Source organism: Gopherus evgoodei, chromosome 1 (genome assembly GCF_007399415.2).
Source record: "Gopherus evgoodei ecotype Sinaloan lineage chromosome 1, rGopEvg1_v1.p, whole genome shotgun sequence".
Taxonomy (NCBI): domain Eukaryota; kingdom Metazoa; phylum Chordata; order Testudines; family Testudinidae; genus Gopherus; species Gopherus evgoodei.
Genome location: NC_044322.1, coordinates 33,459,276 through 33,480,502, shown reverse-complemented (window position 1 = coordinate 33,480,502; position 21,227 = coordinate 33,459,276). Strand labels below are relative to the sequence as shown.

General features: G+C 39.2%; 1 protein-coding gene across 5 annotated transcripts in view; it reads right to left on the bottom strand.

The window, feature by feature from the left end:
* Window positions 1-14,473: 14,473 nt before the first annotated feature.
* Window positions 14,474-21,227, bottom strand: part of ATM (ATM serine/threonine kinase) — a 112,657-nt gene continuing 105,903 nt past the window's right edge. For all 5 annotated transcript variants that reach the window (XM_030561035.1, XM_030561050.1, XM_030561069.1 and 2 more), the window contains 3 exons: window positions 17,267-17,330; window positions 16,245-16,381; window positions 14,474-16,121 (listed from right to left, as the gene is read on the bottom strand). In XM_030561035.1, the coding sequence (XP_030416895.1) occupies window positions 15,941-16,121; window positions 16,245-16,381; window positions 17,267-17,330 (382 nt within the window). In that variant the 3' untranslated portion in view covers window positions 14,474-15,940. The remainder of the gene's footprint in view (window positions 16,122-16,244; window positions 16,382-17,266; window positions 17,331-21,227) is intronic.

Below are 21,227 nucleotides of genomic sequence, written 5' to 3'. Positions count from 1 at the left end.
GACTTTGTCAAAGGCTTTCTGAAAATCTAAGTACACTGTATCCACTGGATCTCCCTTGTCCACATGCTTGTTGACCCTTTCAAAGAATTCTAGTAGATTAGTGAGGCATGATTTCACTTTACATAAACCAAGTTGACTCTTCCCCAACAAATTATGTTCATCTTTGTGTCTGACAATTGAGTTTCAACCAGTTTGCTCGGTACTGTGTTAAGCATTGGGTGTGGCTAACCTTTTTAGTGAAGACTGAAGTAAAATAGACAAACACCTCAGCCTTTTTGTGTCATCTATTAACCCTTCTGCCCTGCTAAGTAATGGACCTACATTTTATTTTGTTTTTCTCTTGCTCCTAATTTATTTATAAAATCTCCTCTTATTGACTTTTGTGCCCCTTGCTAGGTGTAACTCATTTTGTGTCTTAACCTTTCTGATTTTTTCCATCCATCCATACTTAACTATTCTTTTGTATTCATCCTGAAAAATCTGTTTCCACTTCCTGTAGAATTCCTTTTTGATTTTCAGACATTAAAGAACTCCAAATACAGCCAATATTGGCTTCTCACTATTCTTCCTTTCTTTCCTTCTCCTTGGGATAGTTTGCTGTTGTGCCTTTAATATGGTCTCATTGAGATATTGACAGTTCTCCGAAACTCCTTTTTCCCTTAGATTTTCTTCCTGTGGGACCTTACCTACTAGTTCTCTGAGTTTGTTAAAGTCTTATTTTTTTTAAGTCCATTGTCCCTATTCTGCTGCTCTCTCACATTCCTTCCTTTCCTTAAAATCAATGAATTTATCATTTCATGATCACTTTCACCTAAGTTGCCTTCCACCTTCTGATTCACAACCAACTCCCCACTGTTATTCAATATCAAGTCTAAAATTGTTGCAGCTCCTCCCCCGGTTACTTCTTCCACCTTCTGAAACATGAAATTGTCCACAGTACATTCCAACAATGTATGCTAGATTTTTGCATTTTGTTGTATTTCTTTTTCAACAGATGGCTGGGTAGCTGAAGTGCCCCATTACGACCAGGTCTTGTGTTTTGGATATTTGTTCTAGAAGTGCATCATTGACTTCTTCCTCCTGACTTCATGGTCCATAGCAGAACCCCTAGCCTGTTTGTAATATCAAAACAAAACAGTTTTGCTTAAATAACCTTTACAAAATTTATCAAGAGGATTTTTTTGGGGTGAGACTTCCCTTGTTATACCTTACATTATGGAATTCATTCCAAAACAACAGTGGGGGAAAAAAAAAACAGAAAAAGCTGACCTTTTGCTTGGACTAACGGGTGAAACATTGAATAAACCAAAGATTGTTTTGGCAATAAAAACAATTTATAGGCTGTAATCTGTTTCTGAACTTTCTATAGCTATGATTATACACACACACACACACACACACACACCGTCTGCCAAAGTGTTTGCAACCCCTCCCTTCACTATATATGTAGTGAAGGGCGGGGTTCCAAACACTTTGGCAGACGTGTGTGTCTCTGTGTCTGTGTCTGTGTAGAGAGACAGACAGACACAGACAGATGGACACACCCCTGCACTCATGGCAGGACTATGTATTATCTAGGCCATTTAACCTAAGCAGGAGAAATGGTATAACTTGTCTTATACATCAGCTTCTGAAAATCAATTTCAATTCATACTTGTGTGATAACAGCGAGATATTTAACACACCCTTCTCTATGCATTCCTTCTCTACAGCAGCTCCCAATTTTTCCAATCATGGTCATAAGAACATAAGAATGGCCATTCTGGTTCAAACCAAAGGTCCATCTAGCCCAGTATCCTGTCTACCGACAGTGGTCAATGCCAAGTGCCCCAGAGGAAGTGAACCTAACAGGTAATGATTAAGTGATCTCTCTCCTGCCATCCATTTCCATTCTCTGACACAGGCTAGGGACACCATTCCTTGCCCATCCTGGCTAATAGCCATTAATGGACTTAACCTCCATGAATGTATCCAGTTCTTTTAAATGTTGTTACAGTCCTAGCCTTCACAATCTCCTCAGGCAAGGAGTTCCACAAGTTGACTGTGCGCTGTGTGAAGAAGAACATCCTTTTATTTGTTTTAAACCTGCTGCCCATTAATTTCATTTGATGGCCCCTAGTTCTTGTATTATGGGAATAAGTAAATAACTTTTCCTTATCTACTTTCTCCACATCACTCATGATTTTATTCCAGTGTTTAACCACCCTGACAGTTAGGAACTTTTTCCTCATGTCCAACCTAAACCTCCCCTGCTGCAGTTTAAGCCCATTGCTTCTTGTTCTATCCTTAGAGGCTAAGATGAACAAGTTTTCTCCCTCCTCCTTATGACACTCTTTTAGATACCTGAAAACTGCTATCATGTCCCCTCTCAATCTTCTCTTTTCCAAACTAAACAAACTCCATTCTTTCAGCCTTCCTTCATAGGTCATATACTCTAGACCTTTAATCATTCTTATTGCTCTTCTCTGGACCTTCTCCAATTTCTCCACGTAATTCTTGAAATGCAGTGCCCAGAACTGGACACAATACTCCAGTTGAGGCCTAACCAACGCGGAGTAGAGCGGAAGAATGACTTCTCATGTCTTGCTCACAACACACCTGTTAATGCATCCCAGAATCATGTTTGCTTTTTTTGCAACAGCATCACACTGTTGACTCATATTTAGCTTGTGGTCCACTATAACCCCTAGATCCCTTTCTGCCGTACTCCTTTCCAGACAGTCTCTTCCCATTCTGTATATATATTAGTGGTCTGGATTTTATTCAGCTTGCACAATATAAATGCGATCAAGTCATAATCACTTGTACCTAAGCTACATTAACATTTAGTTTGGTAATCGGTTACTCTTTATCTGCTAGGACAAAGTGTAATATAGAATCCTCCACTGATGGCTGCAACACTTTTTGAGTTAGGAAATTGTCATCTATAATGTTTAGAAATTACAAGGACATTTTAGTACTGGCAGCATTATCTAGCCATTAGTAAAGAGACATTGGATAGCGCAATGGAATGTATACACACATTGATTTTTCCACTGATTCTGGTAGAGGTCAGGGCTCTGGGGTTTTTAAAAGTAATTTACTAAAATTGATGTCTAATATTAAAATGATTGTACAATGCAAATAAAAAGCCTTGAGTATTTTTAATTAACAGTAATGCTGTCATCAGAGAAAACAATGTAAAAATATTTCAGTTATGCTACCACTGCTCCAGTGACAGACAACACAATTGCTGAAGCAGCAGGGAATCCAAAGTTAAATTGATATAAACCAGTTATAAGCTGATGTGTGCCCTCACAGGTGTTTCAATTGATTCAACAAAATTGATTTTAAAACAATTTAGTTAAATCAGTGAAACTGTTGTGTGTAGACAAAGCCTTAGTTAAGTCAAACAGAAGAGTGGTTCTTGTCTATGGGCCATCCTGACAAAGCAGCTCTCACAATGACACTCTATTTAGACATTATGTAGTGGCCTGGGCTGTAGTAATATGCACCATCTCACAGAAGATTAAAGGGTGGTGAGACAAGTCAAAAGAAGGCTAAGATACAAATAAAGGGCCAAATTCTGCTCTCATTTGCACTGTGTAAATCCAGAATAACTCTGTTGAGTTCTGTAGATTTACTAATGAGTTACTCCACTGGGAAAGTAGAATTTGGCCCCCAGTTTATTTTTGTTGGGGAGAAAAAGGGAATATCTTTCATTGTTGGATAATTGGACTGTATTTACATTTGATTTTTTTTTTAACAGTGGTACAGGATAAAAGAAAAAATAAAGCACTGCTAGCAAGGCATGTTTCCTAAAGTTGTTTTTGTTCATCCTAATTTCCTCAATCTTGCTAACACAAACAGAACTTTTTAAGCAGGGTTGTTCAAGTGTGCTGAGTTTCTGAGTTTAATCTTTGCTATTTTAAAACAGCATTATATGGGTTTTAAAAAAAAAGTTACCATGTATGAATATTATAAAGAGAAAGGAACTATGATAGGTCAAAGTGTGACTGTGGGACAGTTAGTTTAAATAATATCTACATTACCTCGCACAGATTTTTCTGACATATTTCAATTTTTTTTTTAGGTTTCCAGTTTATTGTATCACAACATGATCTATGTGAATTCTCACAGCTATCCCATGGAAACATCCAGGACACACCAACCCCTAATCCATTACCTTTAAATGAAATAGACTTCAAGTCAGGGGCATTTATAACACCATTAAACTCACCTTGTAATCTCCCAATGGGTAACAATTCTGAATGATAATTTTGCTCCTATTCATTAGAATACTATTTTCCTCTACTTCAATTTGATATGAAATGGAGCTATAGTTTCAGCAGTTAGAGCTGACTCAACAAGAAATCTGCATGTAAAACACAAACATGCTGCATGATTCTCTCCTCTATAAAAACAAATTACAATAGTATCCAAAACTGGTTTGAATCAGTCATAATGTGCTAATAATAACCTCCCCTACTTTTCTCCCTCTTCTAGAACACCTACATTCTATACAATAAAATTATGTCAAATGCTTCAGCAAATATTATAGTGATCTGTTCTTTCTATAGATTTTTTTCCAGCCTCTAATATAAAGTGGATGCTTACAACTGATGCTTATCACTTCCAGGACTTTTAAGCTTCAAAATGTTTTGAAAACAATTACGAGTCCATTAAGCCTTGCAGTACCCTTGTGAGCTAGCTATGGATTACCCCTGATTTTAGCAGTGAAGAGACTGAAGGTTAAGTGATTTGCCCAATGTTATCTTCTTGCTTCTATTTGACACACACTGTTACAGTCAAAAGTTCTAAAACCTAGCAGATCCTACAGAGTATAACAATTGTATCAATGGAATTTGCTGCTTTGAAGGCAGAGCAGCTACTGAATAGTTACATTTCCGAGCAGGGCTGAATGAAAAATGTTAACCTGGGTCTGAACCTACCTGAAAAAGGGGGGTGGGTGGGAGGGGGCTTTTTTTTGTTTTGAACTAGAGTATCATCATTTCACGTTTCTTAGTAGCAGGTCTACAGTGCAAAAAACCCTCTAAAACAAACTGATGGGAATTGGTCTGAGATGGCAGAACACATAATGGCCATATTGGGTCAGATGAAAGGTCTATCTAGCCCAATAGCCTGCCTTCCAACAGTGGCCAGTGCCAGGTGCCCCAGAGGGAATGAACAGAACAGGTACTCATCAAGTGATCCAATTCCCTGCCACTCATTCCCAGCTTCTGGCAAACCATCCCTGCCCATCCTGGCTAATAGCCATTCATGGACCTATCCTCCATGAATTTATCTAGTTCTTTTCTGAACTCTGTTATTGTCTTGGGCTTCACAACATCCTCTGGCAAAGAGTTCCACAGGTTGACAGTGCGTTGTGTGAAGAATACTTCTGTTTGTTTGTTTTAAACCTGCTGCCTATTAATTTCATTTGGTGACCCCTAGTTCTTGTGTTATGAGCAATAAATAACTTCCTTATTTACTTTCTCCACACCAGTCATGGTTTTCTAGACCTCAATCATATTCCCCCCCTTAGTCTTCTCTTTTCCAAGCTGAAAAGTCCCAGTCTTATTAATCACTTCTCGTATGGAAGCCGTTCCATACCCCTAATCACTTTTGTTGCCCTTTTCTGAACCTTTTCCAATTCCAGTATCTCTTTTTTGAGATGAGGCAACCACATCTACCCGCAGTATTCAACATGTGGGTGTACCATGGATTTATGTAGAGGCAATATATTTTCTGTCTTATCTATCCCTTTCTTAATGATTCCCAACATTGTTAGTTTTGACTGCTGCTGCACATTGAATAAATGTTTTCAGAGAGCTATCCACAATTATTCCAAGATCTTTCTTGAGTGGTAACAGCTAATTTAGACCCCATCATTTTATAACGATAGTTGGGATTATGCTTTCCAATGTGCATTACTACTTTGCATTTACCAACATTGAATTTCATCTGCCATTTTTTTGCCCAGTCACCCAGTTTTTTGAGATCCTTTTGCAGCTCTTCAGCATCTGCCTGAGATGTAAATATCTTGAGTAGTTTTGTATCATCTGCAAATTTTGCCACCTCACTGTTTACCCCTTTTTCCAGATCATTTATGAATATGTTGAATAGGACTGAATAGACCCCCTGGTGGACACCACTAGCCATTTTGAACACTGACCATTCCTACCCTTTGTTTCCTATCTTTTAACCAGTTGCCAATCCATGAGGACCTTCCCTCTTATCCCATGACTGCTTACTTTGCTTAAGACCCTTTGGTGAGGGACTTTGTCAAAGGCTTTCTGAAAATCTAAGTACACTGTATCCACTGGATCTCCCTTGTCCACATGCTTGTTGACCCTTTCAAAGAATTCTAGTAGATTAGTGAGGCATGATTTCACTTTACATAAACCAAGTTGACTCTTCCCCAACAAATTATGTTCATCTTTGTGTCTGACAATTGAGTTTCAACCAGTTTGCTCGGTACTGTGTTAAGCATTGGGTGTGGCTAACCTTTTTAGTGAAGACTGAAGTAAAATAGACAAACACCTCAGCCTTTTTGTGTCATCTATTAACCCTTCTGCCCTGCTAAGTAATGGACCTACATTTTATTTTGTTTTTCTCTTGCTCCTAATTTATTTATAAAATCTCCTCTTATTGACTTTTGTGCCCCTTGCTAGGTGTAACTCATTTTGTGTCTTAACCTTTCTGATTTTTTCCATCCATCCATACTTAACTATTCTTTTGTATTCATCCTGAAAAATCTGTTTCCACTTCCTGTAGAATTCCTTTTTGATTTTCAGACATTAAAGAACTCCAAATACAGCCAATATTGGCTTCTCACTATTCTTCCTTTCTTTCCTTCTCCTTGGGATAGTTTGCTGTTGTGCCTTTAATATGGTCTCATTGAGATATTGACAGTTCTCCGAAACTCCTTTTTCCCTTAGATTTTCTTCCTGTGGGACCTTACCTACTAGTTCTCTGAGTTTGTTAAAGTCTTATTTTTTTTAAGTCCATTGTCCCTATTCTGCTGCTCTCTCACATTCCTTCCTTTCCTTAAAATCAATGAATTTATCATTTCATGATCACTTTCACCTAAGTTGCCTTCCACCTTCTGATTCACAACCAACTCCCCACTGTTATTCAATATCAAGTCTAAAATTGTTGCAGCTCCTCCCCCGGTTACTTCTTCCACCTTCTGAAACATGAAATTGTCCACAGTACATTCCAACAATGTATGCTAGATTTTTGCATTTTGTTGTATTTCTTTTTCAACAGATGGCTGGGTAGCTGAAGTGCCCCATTACGACCAGGTCTTGTGTTTTGGATATTTGTTCTAGAAGTGCATCATTGACTTCTTCCTCCTGACTTCATGGTCCATAGCAGAACCCCTAGCCTGTTTGTAATATCAAAACAAAACAGTTTTGCTTAAATAACCTTTACAAAATTTATCAAGAGGATTTTTTTGGGGTGAGACTTCCCTTGTTATACCTTACATTATGGAATTCATTCCAAAACAACAGTGGGGGAAAAAAAAAAACAGAAAAAGCTGACCTTTTGCTTGGACTAACGGGTGTGAAACATTGAATAAACCAAAGATTGTTTTGGCAATAAAAACAATTTATAGGCTGTAATCTGTTTCTGAACTTTCTATAGCTATGATTATACACACACACACACACACACACACACACCGTCTGCCAAAGTGTTTGCAACCCCTCCCTTCACTATATATGTAGTGAAGGGCGGGGTTCCAAACACTTTGGCAGACGTGTGTGTCTCTGTGTCTGTGTCTGTGTAGAGAGACAGACAGACACAGACAGATGGACACACCCCTGCACTCATGGCAGGACTATGTATTATCTAGGCCATTTAACCTAAGCAGGAGAAATGGTATAACTTGTCTTATACATCAGCTTCTGAAAATCAATTTCAATTCATACTTGTGTGATAACAGCGAGATATTTAACACACCCTTCTCTATGCATTCCTTCTCTACAGCAGCTCCCAATTTTTCCAATCATGGTCATAAGAACATAAGAATGGCCATTCTGGTTCAAACCAAAGGTCCATCTAGCCCAGTATCCTGTCTACCGACAGTGGTCAATGCCAAGTGCCCCAGAGGAAGTGAACCTAACAGGTAATGATTAAGTGATCTCTCTCCTGCCATCCATTTCCATTCTCTGACACAGGCTAGGGACACCATTCCTTGCCCATCCTGGCTAATAGCCATTAATGGACTTAACCTCCATGAATGTATCCAGTTCTTTTAAATGTTGTTACAGTCCTAGCCTTCACAATCTCCTCAGGCAAGGAGTTCCACAAGTTGACTGTGCGCTGTGTGAAGAAGAACATCCTTTTATTTGTTTTAAACCTGCTGCCCATTAATTTCATTTGATGGCCCCTAGTTCTTGTATTATGGGAATAAGTAAATAACTTTTCCTTATCTACTTTCTCCACATCACTCATGATTTTATATACCTCTATCATATCCCTCGTTAATCTCCTCTTTTCCAAGCTGAAAAGTCTTGGCCTCTAATCTCTCCTCATACGGGACCCGTTCCAAACCCCTAATCATTTTAGTTGCCCTTCTCTGAACCTTTTCTAGTGCCAGTATATCTTTTTTGAGAAGAGAGCACATCTGTACGCAGTATTCAAGATGTGGGCGTACCATCCATTTACATAAGGGCAATAATATATTCCCCGTCTTATTCTCTATCCCCTTTTTAATGATTCCTAACATCCGGTTTCCTTTTTTGACTGCCTCTGCACCCTGCGTGGACATCTTCAGAGCTGAACTATGCACGATGACTCCAAGATCTTTTTCCTGATTCGTTGTAGCTAAATTAGCCCCCATCATATCATATGTATAGTTGGGGTTATTTTTCCCAATGTGCATTACTTTACATTTATCCACATTACATTTCAGTTGCCATTTTGTTGCCCAATCACTTAGTTTTGTGAGATCTTTTTGAAATTCTTCACAGTCTGCTTTGGTCTTAACTATCTTAAGCAGTTTAGTATCATCTGCAAACTTTGCCTCCTCACTTTTTACCCCTTTCTCCTGATCATTTATGAATAAGTTGAATAGAATTGGTCCTAGAACTGACCCTTGGGGAACACCACTAGTTACCCCCCTCTCCATTCTGAGAATTTACCGTTTGTTCCTATCCTTTGTTCCCTGTCTTTTAACTAATTCTCAGTCCATGAAAGGACCTTCCCTTTTATCCCATGACAACTTAATTTACGTAAGAGCCTTTGGTGAAGGACCTTGTCAAAGGCTTTCTGGAAATCTAAGTACACTATGTCCACTGGATCCCCCTCGTCCACAAGTTTGTTGACCCCTTCAAAGAACTCTAATAGATTAGTCAGACACGATTTCCCTTTACAGATACCATGTTGACTTTTGCCCAACAATTTATGTTCTTCTATGTGTATGACAATTTTATTCTTTACTATTGTTTCAACTAATTTGCCCGGTACTGACGTTAGATTTACCTGTCTGTAATTGCCGGGATCACCTCTAGAGCCTTTTTAATATTGGCGTTACATTAGCTATCAATTAATTCCAAAACCCCCTCTAGTGACACTTCAATCTGTGACAGTTCCTCAGATTTGTCACCTACAAAAGCTGGCTCGGGTTTGGAAATCTCAACATCCTTAGCCGTGAAGACTGAAGCAAAGAATCCATTTAGTTTCTCTGCAATTTCTTTGTCTTTAAGCGCTCCTTTTGTATCCCCAACATCCAGGGGCCCTACTGGTTGTTTAGCAGGCTTCCTGCTTCTGATGTACTTAAAACCATTTTGTTACCACCTTTAGAGTTTTTGGCTAGCCGTTCTTCAAACTCCTTTTTGGCTTTTCTTATTACATTTTTACACTTAATATGGCAATGTTTATGCTCCTTTCTATTTACCTCACTAGGATTTGACTTCCACTATTTAAAAGATACCTTTTTATCTCTCTCTGTTTCTTTTACATGGTTGTTAAGCCACACTGGCTCTTTTTTAGTTTTTTTACTGTGTTTCTTAATTTGGGGTATACATTTAAGTTGGGCTTCTATTATGGTGTCTTTAAAAACCATCCATGCAGCTTGCAGGGATTTCACTTTAGTCACTGTACCTTTTAATATCTGTTTAACTAATCCCCTCATTTTTGCATAGTTCCTCTTTTTGAAATTAAATGCCACAGTGTTGGGCTGTTGAGATGTTCTTTTCACCACAGGGATGTTAAATGTTATTATATTATGGTCACTATTTCGAAGAGGTCCTGTTATATTTACCTCTTGGATGAGCTCCTGTGCTCTACTCAGGACTAAATCGAGAATTGCCTCTCCCCTTGTCGGTTCCCATACCAGCTGCTCCAAGAAGCAGTCATTTAAAGTATTGAGAAATTTGTGAACAAGCACTTTAAAAACTTGTCACTGTTTATTTGTCTGCCTTTTTCTGTGTGTCCGATTCTTATGTGAATGTTTCTTGTCTGATCTGGCCCTTACATTATCCTCTTACATCCTCTGCTCCTGACTATAACCTAGAGAATCTCTATCAATAGACTCTCCTCTAAGAGAAGTTTCTGTCCAATCCACATGCTCCTCTGCAGCAGTGGGCTTTCCCCCATCTCCTAGTTTAAAAACTGCTCTACGACCTTTTTAATGTTAAGTGCCAGCAGTATGGTTCCACTTTGGTTTAGGATGGAGCCCATCTCTCCTGTATAGGCTCCCCTCATTCCAAAAGTTTCCCCAGTTCCTAATGAATCTAAACCCCTCCTCTCTATGCCATCGTCTCATCCACACATTGAGACTGAAGCTCTGCCTGCATGTGGCCCTGCGTGTGGAACTGGGAGCATTTCTGAGAATGCCACTATAGAGGTCCTGGATTTCAGTCTCTTCCCTAGCAGCCTAAATTTGGCCTCCAGGACGTCTCTCCTACCCTTCCCTATGTCATTGGTAGCTACATGTACCACGACCACCGGCTCCTCCCCAGCACTACACATAAGTCTGTCTAGATGCCTCGAGAGATCCGCAACCTTCGCACCAGGCAGGCAAGTCACCATACGGTTCTCCCAATCATCACAAACCCAGCTATCTATGTTTCTAATGATCAAATCTCCCATTACTAACACCTGCCTTTTCCTAGTGACTGGAGTTCCCTCCCTCAGAGAGGTAACCTCAGTGCGAGAGGCAACCCCAGCACCATCTGGAAGGAGGGTCCCAACTATGGGAAGGTTTCCCTCTGCTCCCATTGACTGCTCTGCTTCCCTGGGCCTTTCATCCTCCTCAACAGTGCAAGGACTGTCTGACCGGAGGTGGGACAACTCTACAGTGTCCCGGAAAGCCTCATCAACATACCTCTCTGCCTCCCTTAGCTCCTCCAGTTCTGCCACCCTGGCCTCCAAAGCCCGTACATGGTCTCCGAGGGCCAGGAGTTCCTTGCACTGAATGCACACATACGCCACCCACCCACAGGGCAGGGAATCATACATGCTACACTCAGTACAATAAACTGGATAGCCCCCACTCTGCTGCTGGGCTTCTGCCTGCATTGTCTCCTGCAGCTTCCTAGTTAATGAAAAGGTTTTCTTTAAATCAAGAAGTTTTGAATGTAGTTTAGTTTACAGGTGTTAAAAAACAGCAAGTGAACCTTGCCCCCTTCCAAACTCCCTTGTGAAACTCCCTGTTAGCAGCCCCCGGTCGCTTGCACACTGCATTATAAAGCCCTAGCCTTCTTGATAACCCTGCCCACTGGCTAAGGCTCAGCCAATTAGCAGAGGCTTCTAGCTTTCAAACCTCACTTTGAAGCTCACAGTTTCCAACTGCCAGCCACAGCACATGGTCCTTCAAACAACCAAAACAAACAGACAAACACAAGCTCAGCGCACAGCAAGTAACACCCAAACACAAACGCACACTGCAGACAGCCACTTACCCCAAGGGTGCTGTATTTGTTCCTCCTTCACCTGGAGAACTCCCTTGCAAAACTCCCTGTTAGCAGCCCGTCTTCACTCCCTTGCCCCATCCCTCCCTGCTAAAATGATCAGTTTAGTTAATAGTGACATTTAAATATCATCATTAGATTTTGGTATCAACATTCAATAGATTAGTGGAGCAAGGGGAGTTCATACCTTTCAAAGTCTTTGTTTCAGGTTGTCTGTAGACTGTACAAGACAACACTGCAGAAGCTTACATTAGGTTCAGGCTTTGAGCCGCAAAAATAATAATAAAAACATATCTTCAACTTTTAACAGTCACACAGCTGAATTTCACTACGTCAATCTTAGCAATCATTGCTAACAATGATATCTTTATTGACATTTTTTCATGGAAGCGTTATAGCTCTTGCAGGTACAGAAGATTAATATTCATACAGAAAATACAATGTCATGCATTACCACATGCAAATATAAAATACATTTTATGAATTCATAACTTCTCGGTTTTAAGCAGCGTTTTTTGCGGTGTAATCAGATGTGTATTCTAATATGTATTCTTTAAGCCCAAAGTTCCATAGCAATATAACTCACTTCATAACTACTGGGAAATTAATTAGAAAGTATGTGTTGTTGGTCATTAGACATCATGAAAGGTTCCAGTTCGACAGTTATGGAGACTGAAGTCTTCACTTTCCCCAAACAGCCTGGCTTCCCCACACTACACCCTGCCAACTTCGCTCCATCACTGTTCTGGAGAAATCTTCTCTAGTTGTAGAAATGGTAGGTTCAGTCTCCACAGTCCTTTGAAATCTGTGGCTTCTTTGCTGAAATTTGAAGTTGGACACTTGTCCAACAGAAACTGCATAAACACCAACAATTCATTTTACATATGCAACAAAGTTGTCACTGGCTTTAAAAAAATATAAATCTAAATCTATTAAAAAAAACAACCCTTCCCCCTTCATATCATATACTCACAAAGGCCTAATATGTTCCTTAGAAACAGTCTATAAAAAATTCATCACATTTTTCAAGCACATAACAATTAGCATACTCCAGGGAAATACTAGAATATAAAAAAATGCAATATAACCTGGCTTCACATATTTTTACCTTACTAATATAGTAAATGTATATGGCTCTTCAATATTAATCTACCTTAGCTTCAATGCTACTGCACTTCAGTTTCTGCCTAACCATTATTCAGAACAAAATGCCATTCGCACTTCATGTATTTATTAAAGGTCTTTTCTGGGTCTCTCATATACAAAGGAAAATCCAGGCATGTGGCTCAAAAATATACAGTTTAGAAGTCAAATACAATATTCACTTTTCCAGTTCTTACTTTTAAAAAGAGAACTACTGCAACATACAAAAACTGAAAGAAAGCTCAATGCTTAAATGGTCTCTGTTGGGTGGCGTGGAGTACTGTGGCCTGACACTGGTAAATTCACTGTAATTAGTTTAACAAGGTTAGTGTAACAACTGAGTCCTCAGAATAAATGCTAGTGTATCAGACATTAACATCACTTAATTAGGTATTCCTCCACAAAAGTAATGTTGTTACTGTAAAGTTAATACATCATCTTCCATTACAAATAATGAAAGCATACATAATTTATATACATTTCTTTTTTGCCATTAATGCAGTGTGGGCAATGAAAACAGATTGATTAATTTTATTTTCTGGTCCTCATGCACACTGAGTCACACAACACTATAGGGGAATGTTTAGCCCATCTCTGAAGCTAAAAATGAATGAACAGTTTATTCATATTAGATTGATAATTTATTTTAACACAAAACCTAAATTTTGGGCCTACCTCATTGACAGTGTCCCTTTCAAGGGGATTCTCCATAACGGGTGCAGTCGGGATAGAGTTTACCCAAACACTTATGTGCTGTATCTATACATGTAATAGGAGCTAAAACCCTGGCCCAATTAAACGTGAGTCCCTTACAGTGATTTTGGTGTTTTTTAGAGGAATGGTGACAAAATTGCAGGCCGTTAAATCAATAGCCTGGATTTTCAAAAATAAATGCCTAAAGTTAATTTCATATTTAGGCTTCTAGATAAGTTACCTGACATTCTTAAGTGCTCAGCATCCAGCAGCTCCCACTAAAGTCACTCAGTACATCTGAAAATCAGGTCACACTTATTTAGCAGCCTAACTTTAGGCACCTATTTTTGAAAATCTTGGCCAAAGGTTTTTTATTCAGTGTCCTCCTGCTTGCCATCCCACAAGTGCATGCCAAGACCCTTCTCCTTTTCTTAGATGATGTCATTAATACTATAGTATAGTGGGGCACATGTCCTATTAGACATGTTTAATTCTGAGGTGTAGCTACAGCTACCGTCTCACTAAAAGGAAGTCAATTTCACTCTTCCCTTACTCTCTAGAGTAGGAAGCCCAGGATGCAATTTTAATGCTGAATCCAAAACTCATAAGTGTCAACATAAATGTATGGATATTAGAGAGACAAGGTGGGTGAGGTAATACCTTTTACTGGACCCACTTTTGCTGGCAAGAGACAAGCTTTCAAGCCACACAGAGCTCTTCTTCAGGTCTGGGAAATGTATATTAGAAAGCTTGTCTCTCTCACCAACAGAAGTTGGTCCAATAAAAGATATTACCTCACCCACCTTGCATCTAACAGAAATGTGTGTCTGCAGCATGACCAAACTAAAAAAGACTTGTCTTAATTTCTACCAGCAGGCTGGAATAAAATGTGTGTAGAAAAAATACAATTTAAAATTACAATGAAATGGCAAAAATAAGGCAAACTAAAGTCAGTGAAATGCTAAATTAGGCAAACACTCCACCATTAACTTACACTGCTATGAGAAAGGCAGAAAGTCCATATTAAGGATTCTGTTGAATTTTGTCAGACTTTGTATCTTTTATTTGTACTTTTTAAAAATAAAACAAAAAATATTTCAGGAAGGATTTAAAAAGGCATAACATGGACACTATGGACTCAACAGATTTTCCTATTGCACATGCTTATTGACTATCTTACCAAAGTAGGCAGTTTCATATATTAGGAAGGGGCAAGCAATGAAATGTAACTAGTAAAACTGCACAGATTCAATAAACAAGTTGTGCATTCAAAATATAACTTCAAAGCTTCCAAACACATTTATTTCAGTTATCAAAAGGATGTTTGCTCTTGAGCTAGACCCTGTAAGTCAGGTTTCAGGCCAGGATATTTTAATAGGTGAACTGGAGATAAAGTTAATGTCATTGCTTAAAATGCTAAAAATCATGGTTTATGCAAGGAAACTGTCAAAATAATTTAAGCTACAGCAGCACAAAAAGCAGCACTATATTAAACTAGGCTCAAAGATCATTTCTCTAGAAAATACTGTGCAATAATGTCTCATTTTCTCATCACTGGCTGTATAATTAGGCTATATAATACACAAGAACCTATCCGTTCATTGGATATGAAATTATTTTTCACGCTAAACTTTTATATTTAGCATTTCCCTTTCTGTTGTTTTGTCCAGTATCACTTCAACATCGGCTTTAAGATACAGTATTTCTTCTCCTTTTCTAGCACATTTAAGTGACTTATTCAATGTCTTTTAGCTTACAAATCATTCACTCAATAGAGGTAATAATACAGTCTATAAATGTTATACAAATCAAGGTCTAGATACTTAACTGATATCCAAGATTAGATGAATGTTTTAAAAAGGTTTTGCAAGAACACTGTACATGCCATCTCACTGCAAGCAAAAAGTATCTATTCCTGGAAGGTCACAAGATTTTTTTGGTATGGTATAGGAATACCAGAATACTGCACTTGGGGTTTTGTGTATGGTGAACACAGTTCTGGAGATCAACAATATAATCTGATAAAAATCATTTAAAAATTAAACACTTGTTTCAGTACTACTGCTTTATAATCTACACAGTTGATTCTGATATAGTATTTCCATTAAGAAACATCCATATGAAATGCTGACCCAGCCACTCTTCCCCCCAAATCAAACAGGTTTCCTATTCACTCTTAAAAACTACTGGATACTTCAAGATCATACCCAGGGCTTCCACCCTGGAAAGAGCCGACTGAGGTTTTTGGGATCCATGGCCTGCTGTATGAGAAGGTTCACCTGTCCTCCCACACTGAGCACTGTTCCCTCCTCTACACCTTTCAGCTTCTCCTGAAGCCTCATCAGGACACGTTCTGCAACTTTGTTAAAACTCTGGTCATCTCTGATAGCAAAATAAAAATGACAAATAATCAGATTATACATGGAGTCCAAATAGGAAGAACAACTTTGGGTAAGAAGATAAAAGTATAAAATCCAAGGCAAGAAATAAAGCAGCACCTCTTACCTGGCTTTTCTGTTACATTCCTGATCACTGGTGTTGAGTGTGGAGTTGATGTCAGCCTCATCCTCTGGTCTCTGTTGCAAATACAATGCTTTCAGAGGATTCATGGTCCAGTCAAAGAGAGGATCATAGAGCAGCACCTACATAGGAAAGAATTATCTGTTTAAATTAAGTTTTAAACTACAACTAGTTCAATGCCCTAACAGGAAGAGATAAACAAAACAGCTGACGTCTATGCTAGACACGTAGGTCAGATCCTCTTATTTGGCACAATTCAGTAGAATCAGAATGTCTCAATTAAGCAGACATGGTCCAGAATCAAAACCCTGCACCTCTGACCATCCCCAGACACTGGAGAACTTCTGATCCAATCCAAATTTTGCTGCGTTGGCCCATCTCGACAATTAAAATGTCATTATATTTAACAATTAAATATTGTTATTGGTTTTCAGTACATAATCTAATGCTTCTTTTTAAATTCCTTTTTAATTTTCAAATTATTAAGAAGCTTGTGCAGCAAAACACTGTTGTTTCTCTTATTTTGCTGAGTGTTTGGTTTGTATTAGCACTGTTTTATGGCTGTGCCTTGAATACTATGTTTTTTAAAAATAACATCATGTTGCCAGGGCAAAATACCCGAACTGATATTTTCTATTACACTGTATGAAATCACAACATTTTGTCTACTGAAAGTACTGTATAAAAGAGATTTAATTCCCATGGCATTGGTCTTGGTAGGAATGCTATATTTCTGACTGGAAGTTTCTGGATACTGAACAACAGGCAATTTATTTTAACAATTTATATGCCTGAAATGGTTACCAGAGCAATGTGAGCTGGTGACTGTTTTGAAAATGCATGAGTAATTCTGGAAAATGCAATAGAACTACAACGTGAAAAAGCTTGTTACAAATATTAATTTGTAGCTGATAGTAAGAGTCATAACATTCCAGTCTATATATATGAAGGCAGGGAAATAAAAGTTTTCTTTCAGTTTTCATCAGGAAGCATGAAGAAACATTTACCTCCACGATAGTCAGCAAAGCTTCTTGGGAATTTCTCATAACAGCCATAGTCTTCTCACAGCATCTACAAAAGATTTTTTTAAAAATCACATTTTTGGATTTTCTCCCATTTTAGTAAAACCAGAGTATTTTTATCATCATTTAAACAATTGGTATTCATACCCTTCTCAGAGATTATTTTACCACAAGATTATCCTCACTGAAGCTTCCATTTTAGAAAATGACTGAGGAATTTCTGACCTGATAAATTTTTCTGTTAGCAGCTTCTCTCTCCATTCTTCACTAATGGGCTAATGTCCCACACCTGTGAATGTGCAGACAGCCCAATGTTGTTGATGGAGGCTTCAAGACTAGCCATGAACTTCCGCTCAGGCCACCAGACAAGTTCTTCCTAAACTGTAGTAACACTCCAGCAACCGCTTATTAGCAACAACTTAACAAAAACCTGATACATTAATTAACCTTAACACAATTATATGTCTAATTGTCCTATTAAACAAAAAAATCAATTTGTATTCCAGTCACAAACTGCCAGGGAAGGTTGAATGAGGAGAGAAACTGCTAACAGCAAGACGATTAGCAGGTAAGACCTGGTCTACACTATGCTGTTAAACCGATTTTAACAGCGTTAAATCGATTTAACACTGCACCCGTCCACACTACACTGCTCTTTATATTGATTTAAAGGGCTCTTAAAATCGATTTCTGTACTCCTACAAAACGAGAGGAGTAACGCTAAAATCGATATTACTATATCGGATTAGGGTTAGTGTGGACGCAAATCGACGTTATTGGCCTCATTATTTTACAGTAGCTACCCACAGTGCACCTCTCCAGAAATCAACGCTAGCCTCGGACCATGGACGCACACCACCGAATTAATGTGCCTAGTGTGGACACGCACAATCGACTTTATAATATCTGTTTTATAAAATCGGTTTAAAGCTAATTCAAATTTATCCTGTAGTGTAGACATAGGCTAAGAAATTTCTCATTCTGTTGCATATCGCCTCATTCCTCACTAATGGGAAGTAGTAAGCAGCGAATCACAGAAGTAGGGAGGGAAAGGAGAACAGATTTTTAACTATTATAGTAAAATAATAGGCAAGACTAGCTGTTCCCCCATATAAAGAAAGCAATATAAACTAAGAAGTTATCTGGGAACCAACCCAGTCTTCATCATGTTCCCATTATGCTCTGGTGTTTAGGACAGTGATGTAGCTCTTCCACTCTTGTCTGTTTCTGGCAAGGCTTTCAATGGTTCCCCAGTTGTGTCCCAGGTTTTTCAGCTCAGCTTCCACCGCTCTTCATCATATTGTTTTTGGGTGGCCTCATTTTCACTTGCCTTCAGGTGCCCATCTCCATGCTATTCTGGTGATGGAATCGGATTCCATCTGAAGCACATGGCTAATCCATCTCCAGCACCTCCTGGTAATGATGCTGCTTATATCTTCTTGGCTGCACTGTGTGAATAGGTCTTGGTTTGAGATTGTTCTGAGCCAAAAGATATGGAGGATTTTTCTGAGGTTGTATGGAATGAAGACAGTTTCAGTATGTCAAAAGCTGAACCAGCCCAGTAGTATCTTCTTATTAAAGGATGCCTCTGTAGGGGAATGGACACTTAACTTTGCAAGTCTTCCTTTGATGAGGCTCATACACTTTTCCCCCATTGCTCTCAGATGCCTACATACTGACTGGTCATCGTCACAGACAGTTTACTAGACTCGAACTGCTGGTCTGATCCTGCGTGGCCATATTTGTGGTCTTAGGTCAGACATGTCACTGACAGAGCTGTCAAAGTGAACTACAAGAATGTGTACGCTGAGATTTTGGAGATTTGTTTTCCAGGTATGCACCCCTCCCCACACAAATGAATTCTTGCTTCCACTGTGAGCATGAAAGGCTCCAGGGTGAAAACTGGATCAACTGTCTGCATGTTGTTTGTATTCAGCTGCTCACAAAGGGACATTCAGATGTGATCTGAAAATGACACAATTTTGCACTGCATCAGGTGTGTGGTTCCATGTCCCCAAAAGGAATTTCTAGAGGTGCATTTTGAGGAATCCACTCAAGCGATGAAGCCAAGGCATGGCACCAGCAATCCCAGCCACTGGAGATAACTAGCTAATGGATGAGCCCTGCCAGGACAATAAAGTTTTGGATCTCTGGAACTTTTTACAGAGATGATAAAATTATGGCTTGAGCCATGTCTGTTTTGACATTGGGTGAGCAATTCTCTGCATTGGCTTCAAAAGCTGTTCTTCATTTGAACAGGGGATATAAATCCTTTGCAGGAGTGTCCAGTTTGAACTGGCCTGTTCCTCTGATCATTAATTGGTCATGTTAGCCATTGAATGGGTATTGGTGTATAACTTGCGACCTGAGCCTTGCTGTGACTATTACCACCTGTTTCTTAAGACTCTGGGTGCTGAGGAACACCCAATGTTCCTAGGGAGTCTCCCACCAAAGTACTAGTCAGCATGAGCCTGTTTACCTTCTGAGATCAGACTGTCCTGAAGAAAATCCAGAATAGCTGGATAGCAGGGTTCTTGGGGTTTTTGTTTTCCCTTGATATCACAAGATAAACTTTATCCAGATTCAGGTTAGACCTTTTGTACTCAAGCGTCCTGAAGAAGAGTAAACTCCCATTCACTTTGGAGGACAGTGCAAGCCTGATTAATAGTTCTGTCCCAACAGCTAAGCTGTCAAGTATAAATGGGCTGGATGGGGGATAGGACCTTAGTAAAGGATGTCTGGTCTCATTTCTAGATGCAGTGGAGGTAGGGGTTTCTAACATTATGACTATTAGGTAAAAACCATGTTTTCCTTGACTAGTGTGCAGCTAGATCTATCACACGAAAACAAATCAAAACTGAAGTTATACAGAAGACTCTCGACACCAGCCTTACAAACGACCAGTTTTATATGAGCAAGTTGACATGCCTTCATATTCTGATGCCTTCAAAAGCATTTGAAATGGCTTTGCAGTGGTTTGAAGGCAAGAAGAAAGCAATGCAGCGCATCATAAGGCAACTTATGGTACATATGTACAGTGACTTTAAGGTGTTCTATTTTATGAACTACTCACCATAGGCTGCACTAACAGCATAGGGTGAGTAGCGCGAGTGCAGCCTAAGGGCTGTCAATTAAGGTGTCTGCTGGGTTACCTTTGCGGATCTGCACATGTGCAGAGGGACTCCTGGCCCGAGAAGTGCAGATCTCTAGAACCTGTTATGGTTGTTACTCCCTAGAACCAGTACCTTACCCAGCAACAGTTTCTGATTTTGTAACCTGTTTTTCTGTATTGATTGTTCAATTGATAATACCTATATATATTGTATATTATCATCAGTTCTTTGGCAAGCAATCTGTCTAAGGGTGTGTGTTTGCCCTACTGTGATTCTGACTGACCAACAGAGCTCCAGTGCTTATGGTTTTACTTTTTTTTTTTTTTTTTTTTTTTTTTTTAAATAAAGTTTAAATAATAAACTACTCACTGAGGACTCCAGAATTTGGATATCCGACCAGGCAGAGGAACCCACAAAGGGGCACTAGTGCCACGAAAAGGAAAGGCCTAGCAGAGTGCTCCCCTGCACTCAATCCCCAGTAAAATAAGGGTTCTACCGTAAAACGAAATGGTCAAGAGAAACTGCACCATCAACTTGTTCCATTGCCAAAGGGAGAAAATTTAGTGGCCTGCACTGATGGGAGTCTCCAGCAACAACTGACCACCTCTGAACTCCATCACTGGGCAGCATTAACCCATTAGTGATGAATGAGGAGAGAAGCTGTGCAACTCATAGACTCTAGGACTAGAAGGGACCTCGAGAGGTCATTGAGTCCAGTCCCCTGCCCTCACGGCAGGACCAAATACTGTCTAGACCATCCCTAATAGACATTTATCTAACCTACTCTTAAATATCTCCAGAGATGAAGATTCCACAACTTCCCTAGGCAATCT